The sequence below is a fragment of the Marmota flaviventris genome, chromosome 17, assembly GCF_047511675.1.
Source record: "Marmota flaviventris isolate mMarFla1 chromosome 17, mMarFla1.hap1, whole genome shotgun sequence".
In the NCBI taxonomy this organism is placed as follows: Eukaryota; Metazoa; Chordata; class Mammalia; order Rodentia; family Sciuridae; genus Marmota; species Marmota flaviventris.
In genome coordinates this window covers 24,743,966-24,759,354 of record NC_092514.1, presented here as the reverse complement: position 1 = coordinate 24,759,354, position 15,389 = coordinate 24,743,966, and the positions used below count along the sequence as shown (strand labels likewise).

General features: G+C 55.5%; 1 protein-coding gene across 7 annotated transcripts; it reads right to left on the bottom strand.

Annotated features, from left to right (window-relative positions):
• Nucleotides 1-206: 206 nt before the first annotated feature.
• On the bottom strand, nt 207-15,345 carry Per1 (period circadian regulator 1). Of its 7 annotated transcripts, none has more exons than XM_027946761.2 (23): nt 15,261-15,345; nt 9,424-9,837; nt 9,203-9,301; nt 8,954-9,108; nt 8,738-8,859; nt 8,448-8,649; nt 8,208-8,259; nt 7,934-8,076; nt 7,469-7,547; nt 7,286-7,392; nt 6,958-7,111; nt 6,741-6,849; nt 6,522-6,653; nt 6,182-6,287; nt 5,912-6,083; nt 5,694-5,824; nt 5,282-5,461; nt 4,403-4,645; nt 2,903-3,513; nt 2,294-2,480; nt 1,915-2,104; nt 1,454-1,604; nt 207-1,093 (listed from the first exon to the last, which is right to left on the bottom strand). In XM_027946761.2, exons 2-23 carry the CDS (start codon nt 9,696-9,698, stop codon nt 803-805), a joined length of 3,891 nt encoding a protein of 1,296 aa, XP_027802562.1. In that variant the 5' UTR covers nt 9,699-9,837; nt 15,261-15,345; the 3' UTR covers nt 207-802. The 7 variants fall into 7 exon arrangements, with proteins under 7 accessions (XP_027802562.1, XP_071459813.1, XP_027802565.1 ...); XM_071603712.1 differs by having other exon boundaries at nt 5,912-6,077; XM_027946764.2 differs by lacking the exon at nt 15,261-15,345 and adding an exon at nt 13,036-13,096.
• Between the last annotated feature and the right edge of the window lie 44 nt (nt 15,346-15,389).

Sequence of the window (15,389 nt, the reverse complement as noted above, 5' to 3'; positions counted from 1 at the left end):
AGTAATGGTAGAGGTGAGTGGAGAGTTCTGAGTTAGGTGTAGATTTAGCTGTCTCAGTAGGGCCCTTCAAATGAAGGTATGTGCAGGAGAGAGGAACAGGTTCATACAGTGGCGTGAGATGGAAGTGGCCACCCTCACTACAACCCTCCTGGAAGCAGAGCCATTTCTCCCCTCACCCAAACCCCAAACTTCATTTCACAAAGTCCTGGGTTTTTGATTTCTTTCTTTTTGTATTAAAAAAATAATAACAGACACAATATCAAAAACACAAATGCCATTGGTAGAGGGTAGAGCTGAGAACGCCTGGGTCCCACCTGAGGGGCAGCACCAGGGACTCCATGGTCCACCAACCTCCCCCACCCTGGAGCAGCTAGGGGTTCAAACCCCTGGGTCCTCCTTGGGCCCCAGGCTCCCCTCCCCCCACTTAGGGAGGAGGTGGGAGAGAGAGCTGTCTCCCCCAATAAATAAGTGCAGCCCCAAACCTCGGGACTGGGACTCAGGCTCAGCTGGGATTTGGCGAGCCCATTTCAGCAGCGGGTCAGCAACCTTATCCAGAAGGGCCTCCACCAGGGGTGGGAGGTGACCCTCCTCTTGGCTGGCCTGAAAAGTTCCACCCTCTGTTCACTAAGAAGCCAGAGGCAGCCTTTGGATCCCAGGCTGGTGATGGGGGTCCCACTCCCTAAGGTGGGAGAAGCTGGGGCAGTTTTCTATTGGTTGGTCCAGCCACATCTGAGTTCTGAGAATTGTAACATTGAAGAAGGATGCCTTGCATGGACTCCAGGAAGTGGCCCCAAAATGGAGTTTAGCTGGTGCCATTTTCTGCTGCACATAAGGCTGGACTGGACGAGCTCCCACCTTGTTCCTCCTCCTCCATGGCAGAGTCCTGAGAGCTTGAGACCTTGGCCTCAACTTGGGCCTGGGCCTCCTCGCCACCCTCACCAATGCCACCATCACCATCACCACCACCACCACTGCTGCCACCCTCGCCTCCACCCTCCTCCATGGGCTCCAGCCCCAGTCCATCCAGCTCCGAGAAAAGTGGGTCATCAGAGTGGCCAGGGTCTTGGGAGCTGCTACCACAGTCCACACAGGCCTTGGAAGGAGAAAGGGATAAGTGAGTTAGGCAGAGTCCTCACTGCTAATCAACAGCCCAATTTCCCACCCAACCCTGTGGTATTTCCCAAAGTGTGCTCCCAAGAAACCAGTCCTGGGATGCACCTGGGATCCAACAAGCTTGGAAAATGCCTTTTGCACTCCACCCAGACTCCCCATGGGACAGTTACAATGTACATTAGCATGGGAGGGGGTTCAGAAAGGTTCTGCAAAAGCTCATGTGGTCTAATACCATATAACTTGGCAGCAAATTTAGTGGGATTAACATCCTTCAGAATCAAAGATCCAAGGACAATAAGGACAGCCATTAGCCTCTATCCCTCATTTTTTTTTTTCTCACCATCACATCAAGGGCCCGAGGCAACTGTCCCTTGCGGACCCAGGAGTGCACAGCACCCAGTTCCCGCCGCTGGTCCTCTGAGAACCGAGGCTGCTGCTTCTGCATGGCTCGGAGCCGCTCTCGGTCCTGCTTTAGCACAGATGCCATGTCCCTGCACAAGGAAAGGTTTCAGAAGGCAGAGGCTGGGATCCAGGCCAGGACCAGTTGATGTTTTTCCTCTACCAAAGCCCCCACCCACGGTCTTCTGCTCCTCTCCTGAACCACAGGTACCTTCCAAGTTCAGTCAACCTGCTCTCAGGTTGAAAGAACTACGGTAAGGCTCCAAGGGACTGAGGGTAGTATGGGAACATCCAGGTCGGAGCCATTCCAGGAAAGGGAACCCCAAGTTTTCTGGGCAATGAAGGAAAGCCAGTCTCCCTACTACCTCTGAGAGGGAGGCAGAAGTGGCCTCTGAAACTCACCTGGAGGGCACCTGGTAGGTCATCATAACACGTTGGTCAGCATTGGCCATAAGCAGCCAGATGGGATCCTGGAGCACATACTTAATGACCTGGTCCCCAGGCTCAGCCCTGGCCTGAGCAGCTCCAGCTTCAGCTTCCGAAGAGTCAATGCTGCCGAAGTACTTGCTCGTGTGGCTGCTCTGACTGCTGCCTATGGAGCAGGGGGCAGGCCAGTGGAGCCAGTCTAGTCAGCATGTCCAACCCAGGGCCTCATCATACCACCCTCAAAGGTCACACACTCAGCCCATTGTCCTTGGCAAGCTCAGCCTAGATGAGGCCTGGTTTACCAACTCCCCAGTTACTGTCCTAATCCCAGAGGTGTTGGAAGGTGGGCACTCACGGGTGATGCTGGCTGAGGTGCTGCCACCCTCATGGGAGCCTGAACCTGATCCAGAGCCCAAGCCAGAGCCAAGGGAGCCTGAGGCTGCAGAGCCTGTACCAGAACGCGAGTCCTCTTGCAGTAGCAGTTCCAACAGATCACTGGAGCCAGAGAGTGCATCCTGATTGGAGGATTCAGTTACCTCCACCTGAAGGAGGGGTTAAGGGGTTAGCAACTGGGCTTCCCTTCAACTGCTTCTACTGGAGGGGTCAGGGGAGGAACATCCAACCAAGAGTTCTGCTCCCCATTCCATGACACAGGGCCAAACTGAGACAGGAAAGCTAACAAAGAGTAGGGGATGTGACACCAGACCCTTTCCAAGTGGCAAATGCCCTTTCAGCACTTATTGAGATGTCCTCACCACCTGTCAGAGAGACAAGACTGTCCCTTCATGGGGGTGGCAACCCATTTCTGCCTCATTTAGAAATTCAGCTAGGATTTCCTGCCCCGTCTCCCATCTCCAAGAAGCCGAGACACCAGCCGACTAGGGCAGGAAGTAGCACCAGGGGGAAGAGGGACAAGGGCTAAGGGTCGGGGACTGGTAGCAAGGCATATGGGGTGAAAGCTCACCAATCTGGCTTCAGGCTCAGCGGCCTCCTCACTAGGAGGTGGGAGCCCAGCATTGCTCCCAGGACCCCCTGCAACAGTGCCCCCCTCAGGACGGGGGGGCTCCTCAAGTTGCAGCAGATTGAGCTGGAGTGGGGAACTGCATCTTGAGTTGAACAGTGGGGAGTCTGGGCGGCGTGGGGGACTGGGAGGAAGTGGGGGCAGGGATGGGGAGGGTGAGTGGGAGGCAGGGGTGGGAGGCCCCTCAGCTGGTGTCTGAGGTACCCCAAAGGGATAGCTAGATGTAGTCGGGAACAGATAGTTAGGGAGCACCAAAGCCACCATTGGAGTTACTAAGGGGGTAGGGAAAGTGGCAGAGGGCACAGATGTGGGAGCAGGAGGAAGAGGCTGGGGACTTTCCCGTGGGGAGAACACTGGGAGTGGGTAAGGCTGGACCACTGCTGGGAAAGGAGTGGTGGCTGGAGGAGGGGGCCAGGGGCCAGAGGGGGGCACAGGTGAGGGGTGGGAGACATAGCAGGGGGCTTCGGCCCGTGGGGTCTGGTGGTGGCGTGAGCGCTTGGCTTTGGATCGGCAGTGGTGTCGGCGGCTGGGGGGTGCTGGGCCATGGTGGCAGCCTGTGGGGAAAGACTAGGGTTAGTGAGGGCCTCAGCCTGGCAGTTAGTGCTCCTGCCACTCCCACTGCCCTGACACATTGACCAGGGAGAGGGCAGGGAAAGGCCCCAGAAAGAGCTTCTCAGGCATGACAGAACAGAAGGGACTCAGGAGGTAGGGGCACCTTCAGGGAAGAATCACAGGAGCCAGGGAGAGGGGGGTTTATTGAGAAAGGAGCCAGGGAAAGTCAAGGTTACATGAGGGGTCAAGATGGGGATGTGCAAAGGACAGAGGCACACTGGCAGATGGGAGGAGGCAGAGTAGGTCCACAGACGAAAAGGAAGGCAGCTCCAGTCCATTTGCCAAAATCCCGCAGGCACTGCCAGCCTAGGTCCTCCTCCTGCCAGTCGAGGCTGTGCTGTCTGGCTTGCAGTGGAGTGAAGAGGTGGGTGGGAAACCCCAGGACTGAGCCCTCAGTCCTGTATCCATCTGCACAGGACCTCCCTCAGGCCCCTGGAGGGGCTGCCCTTCATCTGCCCTTGAAGCTCCAACCCCACTGGGAGTTGACCCAGAGTCTGCGCAGATCTCTTGATCAGCAACATCTGAGACCTAGATGAGCATACTTCCTGCCCCTGCCCCCAGGATAGGCCTGAAGTAGCTTACCTGGAACAGAGCACCTCTGCCCTCCTGTCTCAGTGCCAGCCCCCCAGGTTGCCCTCCTCTGGCTGCAGCCCGGAACCCCAGCCTAAGGGGGAGAGGCTAGCGAGGGGCCTGTCCCTAGACAGGGCCCTGGTGGTGAAGGCAGCACCAGCCTGGGTCCCTGGAGCAGGCACATCTCCCTCAATGCCCACCATGCAACCGTCTGGCCCTAGTCTGGGCAGAGAGCAGCTCAGGGAAGCCCCAGGTGACTACCTCGCTCGCCAGGGGCCGAGGGGGCCGTGGAAGAGTTGTCAAGTCCACGCAGCCTGCCAAGGTCTCGGAAGCGGTTGAGGAAGGCTTGCTCTTCCTTCTGTGTGTGCAGGGACAGCACGGCCTTGGTCAGGCCCACTGGGCGGTAGGCATCTGGGGCTGGGTCAGGGGCTACTGTGGGGCTGGGGGCCGGGCTGGGGGTTGGGCCTGGAGCTAGGCCAGGCAGTTCCTCCATCATGATGATGTCTAAGGAAAGTGAGATGGAGAAGGGACATCAGAACCATCTCAGGGGGCAACACATCCACATCACACCCTCCCTGTGCAATGACCCCACCCACCCCGGCCTTCTACCCTAGCCAAGCCTTGGCCCATGTGCATTTCCTGGCCACCTCTCTGCTGAGGGCTGGCCAAAGGCCCACCTCTCCATGCAAAGTTGTTCCAGGACAGAGAGATACTCAATCCCTTCCAGTGGCCACTACCATGCCAGGAACCCCTAGGGATGACACCATCACAGCTTGTTGGAAATGAAACCCACCCCTTGCCCTTTCTTCATACATTTTTGAAGTCAATACTTAAAGACCCTTTAGGGAACTTCAACATTCCTTGCCTCTGACCTCTGTGGTCAGTACCCTGGGGCTGAACCCCCTTCCATATTCCATATTTTTATTTCAACTGACAGTAAAAAAAGAAAGCAGAATAAGGGAGGGGCAAGTAGCAGGGGCTGGTGGAAAATAAGCAGCAGTAGCCCCAAGCTAAGAGGGAGGCCTTCTTCTCTCCACTGGGGATGGAGGGAGAAGGGCAGGGAAAAGGAAGGTAAGAAGGAACTCTGGCTGGGGGATCAAGTGGAGCCCAGGCAATGCCCCCCTCACTCCACGCCCATACCCGACTCCGGGGGCTTCTTGTCTCCCACATGGACGATGGTGGAGCTGAAGCTACACTGACTGGTCACGGACACCACGCTCTCCGCCTTATTGGCCAGGGCGAGCGGGCTCAAGGTGCTTCCCACCACTGGCTCCTTCCGTGGAGCGGCCCCCTCCCCAGACAGCACTGCTGATGATGGATCTGTGCAGAGAGATGGCACTGGTTACCACCCCTACCCCACTGGGAGGTCAGAAGAGGGGTTCCCAGGGAGGAGGAAGACAGAGGGACAATAGGGAGGAGTTTGAAGATAGAGAGGCAAAGAAAGAGGGCAGGGCAGAGCGAGGTGGGGGCCCCCATGGCAGAAGTATAGAGACCCAGGACCACTGGGCCAGGACAGGGCAATGGGAGCTGGGCATGTACTGGGGGTCATTACCTTTCTTGGCCCCTATGGGGACTGGACCTGTCCTCTGCTTGTCATCATCAGAGGCTGAGGAGGCAGTATAGGAGGAGGAGGAAGCGCATTTACGCTTGGTTGTGCTGGGGATGTTGCAGCTTTCCAGGTACCTGCGGAGATGCAGGAGGAACATCAGGGCAAGGCCTGGGGTGGGGCAGACCAAGGGCTGAGGGGGGAAGGTGCCAGACATGCCTTACCTGAGGATGCTGTCCAGGCAGTTGATCTGCTGGTAGGAACAGCTGGAGGCTTCTTTCCTCTCAGCCTCCTCAGGGACCAAGGGTGGTGGAGCCTGGGTCAGAGCAGGGGCTGCCTCTAGCTCTGGGTCTGGGGACTGGCAAGGAAGGGCCTTGGTCTTGAATGTGCCTGTAGCTGGCACAAGGAGAGAAAAAGGTAAATGGGTCTGCGGTGAGGGAGAGGGGATCCTCAGGTCTCCCTCCTCACTCCTCCCCACAGTATCACCAACTCACCAGGGAGGCGAGGCTGGGGTGGAGGCCGGGCCCGGGACTCAATGAAAAGCTGCTGCCCCTGGTGCTTCACCAGATGCACATCCTTACAGATCTGCTGGAAAGTCACCTGTGGGCACAGCAGAGCAGTGGGCATACTAGGGTACCTACCTAGTACCAGAAACCAAGGATGAAATAAAATAAAAGGTATCAGTGAAAAAGCATGAGGCCTGGACAGGAACAGACAAAGAAAGGAAGGAAGCAAGAGGGAGTGGGGCATAAGGAAAAGCTCTGGGTACGGCAATGCTGACTCCAAGAAGGACAGGAGATCAGGCAATTAGGTGAACTGGAGAGGGTCACTCACTGGAACAGGTGGTCCAGGCCCCTCAGCATCACCGCCGTTGCTATCACTGGAGGAGCCAGGGCTGTGGAGAGGGCCTGGGGACATCAAGGGGCCAACTCCACAGAGTCCTGTGGGGCTGGAGCTGTGCACGGGCTGTGGCAGAGAGAAGGACAGGTTAGATATCTACGGTCTGCTTCCCACCCTCTTCATGCCTCTCAAGCCCCCCTCTTCAGCTCTTACCTGCAACAGTAGCCGATGGATCTGCTCTGAGAGCTCCTGGATATCAGAGTCCAGGGACAGAGTTGGACTGGGAGCCGGAGGAGTGAACACATCCTCATTCAGGGGTCCCCTGCGGAATTCAGAAAGTTGAGTCCAGTCATGTGTCCCCAGTCCAGTCTTCAGCCCTGCCCCCTCCCACACTTCCCCACCCCCAAAGTTATCTAAATGACCCACTTACGTGCGTACTTTGTGGCGGCCCAACACAAAGGCCACCTTACGGCTCCAGGGGTGCACGAAGCCAGCCCAGCTGGTGTCCATGGTGACGTACTCCCCATTACGGGCACAGAAGCGAATAGGGGAGTGGTCAAAGGGTTGGCCTGCCAGCTGTAGGACTAATGGGAGTGACAAATGAGGTGGGGTGGTTAGTGGGAGGGAGAGATGAGCAAGGTAAAGGGCCACCCCACTGGAGATCCAAGAGACCAAGGCACCCATGAGATACCACCATGAGAGCAGTGAAAAAGCCCAAGAGATAGCCAGGAAAGGAGAACAAGCTGAGAGAAACTTACTCTTCTTATGGATGGCCAGCATGAGTGGTCTGTCCTCAGGATGCAGGAACAAAAGCACTGGTGCCCCCAGGAGGTCCTGGGGTAGGTAGCCCAGCAGCGGAGCAGCCCTGCAATGGGAAGAGGTGTCAGAATAGCTATGACCTCAGACCTAGCCACTCCCTTCCATCCAGGTGCTGACCCTACCTTTCATCCACATCCTGGAAGAGGCAGCTTGGTGTGTGACGCGTGGTGAAAATCCTCTTGTCAGGGGGGATACGGGGAGCTATGGCACAGAATGTGTTGCTGTTGGGCTTCATCCAGAATGGTCCAGCTCCTCAGCCCTCCTCTCTACCTGGGGCCAGGATGGCCTCCTGGCAGTTAGCTCCAGGGGCTATGGCCCACTAAAAGGCTCTGGGCCATTCTTGTGCCTTGTACTAGTAATAACACTGAAAACCACCAAAGTTTCTTCACTCTGCCCCAGCTCAAAGCCCTTATCCAACCCAACACCCAAAAAGGAGTCAACTCCTTCTCCTAATAATACCACCTTCTGTTCCAAATTTCTAAAGACCTGGCTGGTGCCTCCCAGTCCTACATCCTGTACCCTAACCAAGGCCTAGAGAAAAACCCTTCCTCCTACTCCCCACCAGGCCAGGGACCTAGCCCACCTACCTTCATAACCCGAGTGGATGCGTTCTGCAATGAGCAAGCAGCACGGCTGTGCAGGGGCCCCATCTGAGACCCGGATCTTGGTCACATATGGAGTTAGGCGGAATGGTTGATACCGAGGCCCTGGATCTCTGTCAGGACCTCCTCTAGCAAAGTAGAGAAAAGTATTAGGGACTTGCAATGGAAAGTCACTGGCCCCTCAAGGTCATGGCCCACACAGCAAAGATATGGGGAGGATTAAGAAAGAGAGAGGCCTACTACTACTTGCCCCACCTACCTGATACGGCAGAAAACAGACTTCTCCTGGGTAAAATCCTTGACACCTGAACCTGGGACAGATGAGAAAAGCACTGAGCACATTTCCTATCTCTTACCTGGGCTAAGAAGAACCCATCATGGGAAAGCTTGGGTCCCCTGACCCTCCCAGCAAAAGTATCCTGGGGCTGGTCCCCTGACCCTCCCAGCAAAAGCATCCTGGGGCTGCTCATCCCTCCCCACAAGCACATGGGCACCTCACCTGCAGAGGCCCCAGTGCCCCAAGTGGGTAGACGAGATGGGGCCGTGGAGCCATAGAAGACACCCACATCCTGGGGAGCCAGGAGCTCTGAGAAGCGGGCACCCCGAAATACATCCCGCTTGCAACGCAGCAGAACTCCTGCCTGCTCCGAAATGTATACAATTCTGCCTGTCAGGAAGGAGACAGCCACCGAGAAGGTATCCTAGCAGGAGGGTAAGAATAAGAACGGATTAGGAGCTGTGGGAGCGGGATGGGAGTATATTGGATAGAGGAGCCAGGCTACTACAGACCTGGTTGCGAAGTGTATACTCAGATGTGATGTGCTCCAGCTCCTCCAGGGTGTAAGTGGACATATCCATGGCACATGGCTCACCCTCCTCCAGGCTCCACTGCTGGTAGTATTCCTGGTTGGCTGCAAGGTGAGAGCACATATGTGGTTCAGTAAGAAGACTGATCCCCCACAATGATCTAAGCCCTGGCATTTCCTCCTAAGAAACATCACTCACCCTGCACCTGCTTGACACAAGCCAGTGCATACTGTAGTGTGGCCAGGGTCCCAGAACGGCCTTTACCCCGACGCTCTGGTGGCAGTCGAAGCTTGAGCTCCCGAAGTGCTGTCATGAGTTCCTTCTGAGTCCTTGCCCTAGCTGACTGTTCACTGCTGCAGGGCCCATGGGAAAGGAGTGGGAAAGACATTAGTCCAAGAGTGTGGCCCAGGCCTCCAGATCTCTCCCCCAGCCCTCACCCCCACAAACCTGCAGCCACTGGTAGATGGGTTGTCCTGCTCTGAGCTGGCACTCAGGAGGCTGTAGGCAATGGAACTGCTGGGTGGGGATGGGCTCTGAGAGTTTGTGCTGGAGGAGAAGCAACAGCCCAAAATGAGGGGCAGGTGACTAGCAGCATGAAGCCTATTACCTACCTCAGTTCATTCACAAAATACTCCCAGATTTTGCAGCACACAAAAATACATACATACCTCTTGCTGCTCTCCGTGGTCTCCAGAAGGGCCGAGTCCTTGCCATTGCCAGAGGAGGAGCTATGTGAACTCCGTTGAGATGCACCCCTGGATTCATGCCCATTGGACTCATTGCCACTTGAGCCATTGCTATTGGCATCAGTGTCATCAGCCAGATTGGGGCCTGGGCAAGGCCGGTGCTGTGGGGGTCCAGGGGATGGGACTCCCCCAGGACAAAAGGATTCGCCAGGCCTGGGGTCCCTTCCCCCATCAGCCTCTTCTAGGGGATCACTCATGTCTGGGCCATGGGAAGGACAGGAGAACAGGGAAGGTGCAGAGGCCACAACGGTTGAACAAGGTGGCCTTGAGGCCTGGCTTGTGAGTGAGGTGGAAGAAGTGTTTCTGAAGTTTGAGAAGTTCGTTCACAGCCAGTACCTGAAGGGGGAGAACAGGAAGGAAGGTTTGGAAAAAGCTGGACTATTAACATCACAGAACTCTGACATTATGCGACCCTCCCCTGCCTGGGGCTCCCAATGGGGGGCCAAGATATTTCTGTTTCCTATCCCCACACGGGTGCTACAGGTGGAAAGAGTCAAAACTATTCTCCACTTCCCTAGCCATTATGGCGTGGGTAAACAGAGCCTGAGCAGTCGACTAGACCTATGGCTATGAACCAATACCTGGACCTTTCCCATTCCCAAGTTCCCATCAAGTTCCAAGTCAGTCTGGGACTCCAAGACCGCAGAGCCAGAAAACTAGCCGAACGCCTCCTAAATTTAGGCTTCCGGGCTAATTTTATCCGGGGGCGGCACTACTCCCGCTGCACATGCGCAACGAAGTGCTCGGCCCCACCACGCGCTTCCGCCGCCTCGGTCGCCAGGGAAACCGACGTCAGCCGCTGAGCTCAGCGGTTGCTGGAGGGACCAAGGGAGCAAGGGAGGGGCGACCCTCCCCCATATCCCCCCACCCCCCCACCCCCGCAGAAGTGAGGGAACGACCCACTCCCCCACTGGCGGTCACAGCCCGGGGTCGCCCACCCTAAAATAACCCAAGTCCCCGGACAGCCCTATGAAGAGGAATAGCCTAGAGAGATTCCAGGGGCTGGTCCAGGCCTCCCTAGAATCAAACACAACCGCCTCTGCCCCTCCGCGAAAAAGCCCCCCAACCTGGCTAGCGCCTGGATCCCAGTCATTATGGCACTACGGTACATCCTTTCTTTCTCTGGCTCCTGACCCCCCTCCGGACCGCCGGACTGAAGCCAGGCACCTGCCATTATCAAGGACCCAGGAATCCTCTCCCCTCAGTTCCCTACTTTTCCAGCCGCCCCTCCCCCTCCCCGCATTCCAAGCCTGGAGCAGGGGACGCTAAACAGCCAACAGATAGTTCTTCCTCTGCTCCCCGTCCAACCACACCCCCATCCCGAGCATTTTCTGAGCGCCAGAAGAAAAAGGGAAGGCTTTGGCTAACAGCAGGAACTAGCACCGGGAACGGGATGTTCCAGCCTGAAGCGGGCTGACATCACGGCCGGCTTGAGGCCAGGGATTGGAAGGGGGAGGGCAAGGAGCTCCAAAAGCCTGAAGAGGTCCTGGGGCCAAGGCAAACCTGGGGAGCCCTGTATGATAATAAAGGAGACATGGGACATGCCCACTGAGGTTCTGTTGTGGGGTCGGGGTGGCTGGGACCGGGGAGCAAAGGTGGAGATAATATGAAAGGGTCAGGAGTGTGGACACCCGGTGCAGGGTTGAGAGGAGCACCTAGGTCCCAGCGAACAGCCACAAGGAAGGCGGACTGCTGTTGTGCTGAGTGCCCGGGTTGAGTGTCCTATCAGATTGGAAGTGGCGGCGGCCTGACTCGAGAACAGAGACTAGGGTGGCGACGGAGATTCCTACCTGGCGGTGCGAGCGCCTTCCAGCTGCCTGCCCGCTGCTGTTTCAGCCCTCTGCGGAGTAGAACCTCCGCGAGGCTAGGAGGCGGGTTGCATAATGCCAGGCACTGCCCCTCATTGGCCCCCTGCCCGCAGAGCTGTCGGCCCCGCCCCCGATTGGCTGGGGATCTCTTCCCGGCCCCTGATTGGCTACTGGCCCCCACTGAGGTCAGGGCTGTGTCACACACACCGGCGCACGTGGACCTGGGCGCTGGAGCTGGGCTGAAGGGCCCCAGACACCGCCCAGCCAATGGATGCAGGACGCTTTGCACAGTGAATAAAGGAAGGAAATAAGAGGAAGTAAGCTGTCCCTCTTCAGGGAAAATGCCTCCAAGCCACAGTAGGTACTCAAGAGATGTCTACTTCCGGGATTAACCACCAGAACATCTTGGCCTGCCCCGAGGTGAGAACGTAGACCCTGGGACCTGGATGAAGCTAGATGAGCTGGCTGGACCCTGAGAGGAAGGGGAGACAGAAACCTCGCTTGGCCTTTCCTGGGTTCTCCTCCTCAATCTTGTCACCATACATAATGAACCAACGCCTTCCTCTGACACTCAAATCCTGGGAGGAAGTCAATTGAGGGTCCACGTGTGACTGGGGGATGAGTGGGTGGAGGGAAGATGCCGACAATGCAAGGGACAGCCAGAGCCAATAGGAGTCGTGAATGGAAACAATGCCAGGTGTTTTCATAACCAATCAGAGAAAAGGTCTCCAAGCAGCCTACATGGTGACTAGTGCTTCTTCAGAGGATACAGCCACCCACATTTAGGGCTGCCCCCAAAGTGGGGGGCCAGGAAGCCAGGGCAACAGAGAGATGAAGGGGGAGTAGAGGTTGAAAGAGGATAGCTAGAGCCCTTGATAGAGAAAGGTGGGGTGGCAATCAATTCATATCCCCACTAAAAAAGAGAAAGCCAAGATACAGGGGCCTAACAGGGATCTCATCCATCTCAATTGCTGTATCCTCCATCACCCAGGAAAGGATTTGACACATGGTAGGTGATCAATAAATATGATAATTTTTGTTTCTAAGGATATAAATGTGGGAGGTGGTGAAGGAACCTGAGAAGTGGAACTACTTTTTTTAAAAAAAAAAAAAAAAAAGAAGAAGGAAAGAGCAGAGTACTGAGTGCTAAAAAAGAGAACAGGGACTTGATTGGGGAAATAAAGTGCCAGTCTGGGTCCAGGAAAGCTGTTCTTACACAGCCCCTCCATCCAGCACTGTGATGAGTAGTCCCTCTTAGGACTCCCTGGAAACGTGGGTAGCAAGTGAAGAGGCCCCACGCAACTGCTGACATAATCAGCTGTAGATGCACACCCCTCACTGTCACGTGGCCTAAGCTTTTCTTAACAATGGTGTTTCCCATTGAGGGGTGAGGGCAAGGCCTCTGAGGGAAAGCTGGGACACAAGGCTGTTATAAAATAACCCAGAAAAACCAAGACAGGAAAACAAAGGATACAGGAACCTGGATTCTCAGCCTCCTCTTCTTGAAAATGGTCCTGCCTCCCCCCAACACACCCGCCCCTACTGTGTCTCTGCCCTTGTCTCATTTTCAGATCCTCTTCTATGAAAAACGATTTTCTCCCTCTCCAGCTCTCTTCAGGGATTTAGGTATGATCTCCCCTGACCCAGGCAGTTCTTGCTCGCCCACCTCCACCTCCACATCTGTATTTTGCATAGACGAAAGATCCAGCGCTCCAGCAGCCCCCACCTGCTCCTAAGGCCCCGGTTGTCCTGCCTCGCGGTCCCCACAGCAACCAGGCTCTGCTGCCGTCAATGGAGAAGAGGGGGCGGGAGACAGCGGTGACGTCAAAGCGGAGGAAGGGGGCGGGGCGAAGCAGCCGGGGAATGTGGGGCAGGGAGGCTGGAAAGGCAGCGGTTTGGGAGGCGGCCAGCCCAAGAGGGCGGCGGCTAGCGCACTTGGGAACATCGTGTTCTCTTGGCTGTTGGCCCAGGACATACACTCAGCCTGGACGCCTCCCCCAACCCAACGACAGCGGTCCTGTCCCAAAGCCAGGGATTCCTGGAGAGAGCTTTAGGAGGAGGGGGTCCCCCTTCCCCGCCCCCAGGCCTGGCTCTCCTTTTGGAACTCGCATCTGCCGGCCCCTCAGCTCGCTCCTAACAGCTCCTGGCACTGGCTTTCCCCCTCTCCCAAACTGCACACTGCTGCTGGCCCAGTACCAAAGAGCCAGGGCGGAGAAGTGGAGGCCCAAGTTCTGCGAGAGAAGACGCACCTTTGCTCCCTCCCAGAGGCCCCCTTCGGAGCCCGAATCTCTTGTTACTATGGCAGCAGGGTAGGGGCGGTGAGAAGGAGAGGGAGGAGGGGCAAGGAGGTGAATGGGTCTAGGATGAGGAAATCAAACTGGGACAGAGCAAATAGCCCAGTCTGGGGCCTGGATCTTGGAAGAAGGACAGGGAGGAATGAAGAAATTTGGGCTGGTGCCTGAAGACCAGAAGAACCAGGAAGAAGGGAAATGGGGAGTCATCAAAACTTGCAGAAAAACATGAGAATGTGAGAATAATTCCCAGTCACAACATTCACATAAATCTCTCACCCTGTCACAGTTGTTTTGTCACCCTACAGCCATTTTTTAAGCTACATTTAAAAAAAAAAAAAAAAAATGACCCAGGCCTTGTACTGAGCGTTATACATGCATTAATCTCATTTAATCCCCCCCCAAAAAACCCTGTGAAATAGGTATTATTATGCCTTATATAAAATGCTTGATTAATATTTTTGTTGAGTTTTTTTTTTTAAAGTCTTGTAAAAAAAAAAAGGCATTATTACCTCCATTTTATGGGGGGACCACTAAGAATTTATTAAACTTGTCTAATTTTCTGCCTTATAACATGGTCTCAGCCTCTTAACAAATGGAGCTCAGGGTTCAAGTCTGAGCTCTAAATGATGGCTGGTCATTCTGACTTCTTACCCTCTGAACCTGTGAGGTGTTATCCAACCTCTAAGCTGCATTCCAGCAAAAAAATGACAAACCTGGGCCTCTCAAATATCCAGCTAAGTTTGGTGCCTGGAACACAGATTCCATCTAACCCCTTCTTCCCCTTAGGTTCAATCGCCAAACATTGTTTACACTCCCCACACACTTTTTGTATCCCATTTTCCCATGCTGAGATCACGCCAGTAGTCTCCCCTCAAAGGTTTCCTAGGAAACTCACTTCCTCATTTTTCCACCTTACTCCAGGCCACATTACCATAGGCCTTGTTATTTGTACAGACACTAACTAGAGCAGGCTCTTGGTGCCTCCCCACTTCAGGCGGCTCAGGAGGATCTGTGCACAGCCAATCTGCACAAATCCCTAATCTGTCCTCCTCTCATAACCCAACAATTGCTGCCCCACCTCTGTTCCTAGGGATGGCTCCTAGACCCAAATTCTCCCCTCGACACATGAGAAAGACAACCACAGCCATGATGAGACTGGCTCTAGGTCACACCAATCAGCACAGCACCCTTTCTCAAATCCCAGGCCAGCCCCTGGGTACCCTCCCATCCGCCCTATCAGGACCTCCCTCCAGCCTCAAAACCTCTCCTCTGCCTCTTTCAAGTGCTGAAGGCACCTATCCAAACCGCAGTCATGCACTGGAACATTCCCCATCAATTCTCAGGGGTACCATCCCCATACCTCCCCCGGAACGGGGGTTTCCTTTCCATCGAGTCGCTGAGAGCTTCTGGGCACCCTTCCCTGACAGTCGAGTCTAGGTACCCTAGGGTGGTGGAGGGAACTGATGTTAGTAACTCCCACCCATGTCCTAAGCCGAGTTCGCGGTCTCTATTGTCCACAACCATCAGACCTCCCAGAGCGACAGACATGCATTTGCAAGATCCCTCCACTCCACTATACCCCTTCTGACCGAACACACCATTCCGGAAAAACACATATAGCCCGTTCCTCATTTCTCTCCACCCCCGGGGCACTCACCGCTCGAAGCGCACGCAGAATCCAAATTTCTTCACCAGTGGGACGTAAGGTAGCGATTACACTGGCTTCACCAGGCCCGCCCACCGCCCGGGATGCCACGCCCTCCCCATCTTATTGGCTCAGAGACAC

Coding starts and splice junctions, on each gene's coding strand:
- Per1 (XM_027946761.2), bottom strand. CDS start 9,698: ATGAGTGATCCCCTAGAAGAGGCTGATGGGGGAAGGGACCCCAGGCCT. Junction 6,084..6,181: donor ACCCCAGCCTCGCCTCCCTG/GTGAGTTGGTGA, acceptor TCCTTGTGCCAG/CTACAGGCACATTCAAGACC. Junction 2,105..2,293: donor CACCTCAGCCAGCATCACCC/GTGAGTGCCCAC, acceptor CCTGCTCCATAG/GCAGCAGTCAGAGCAGCCAC.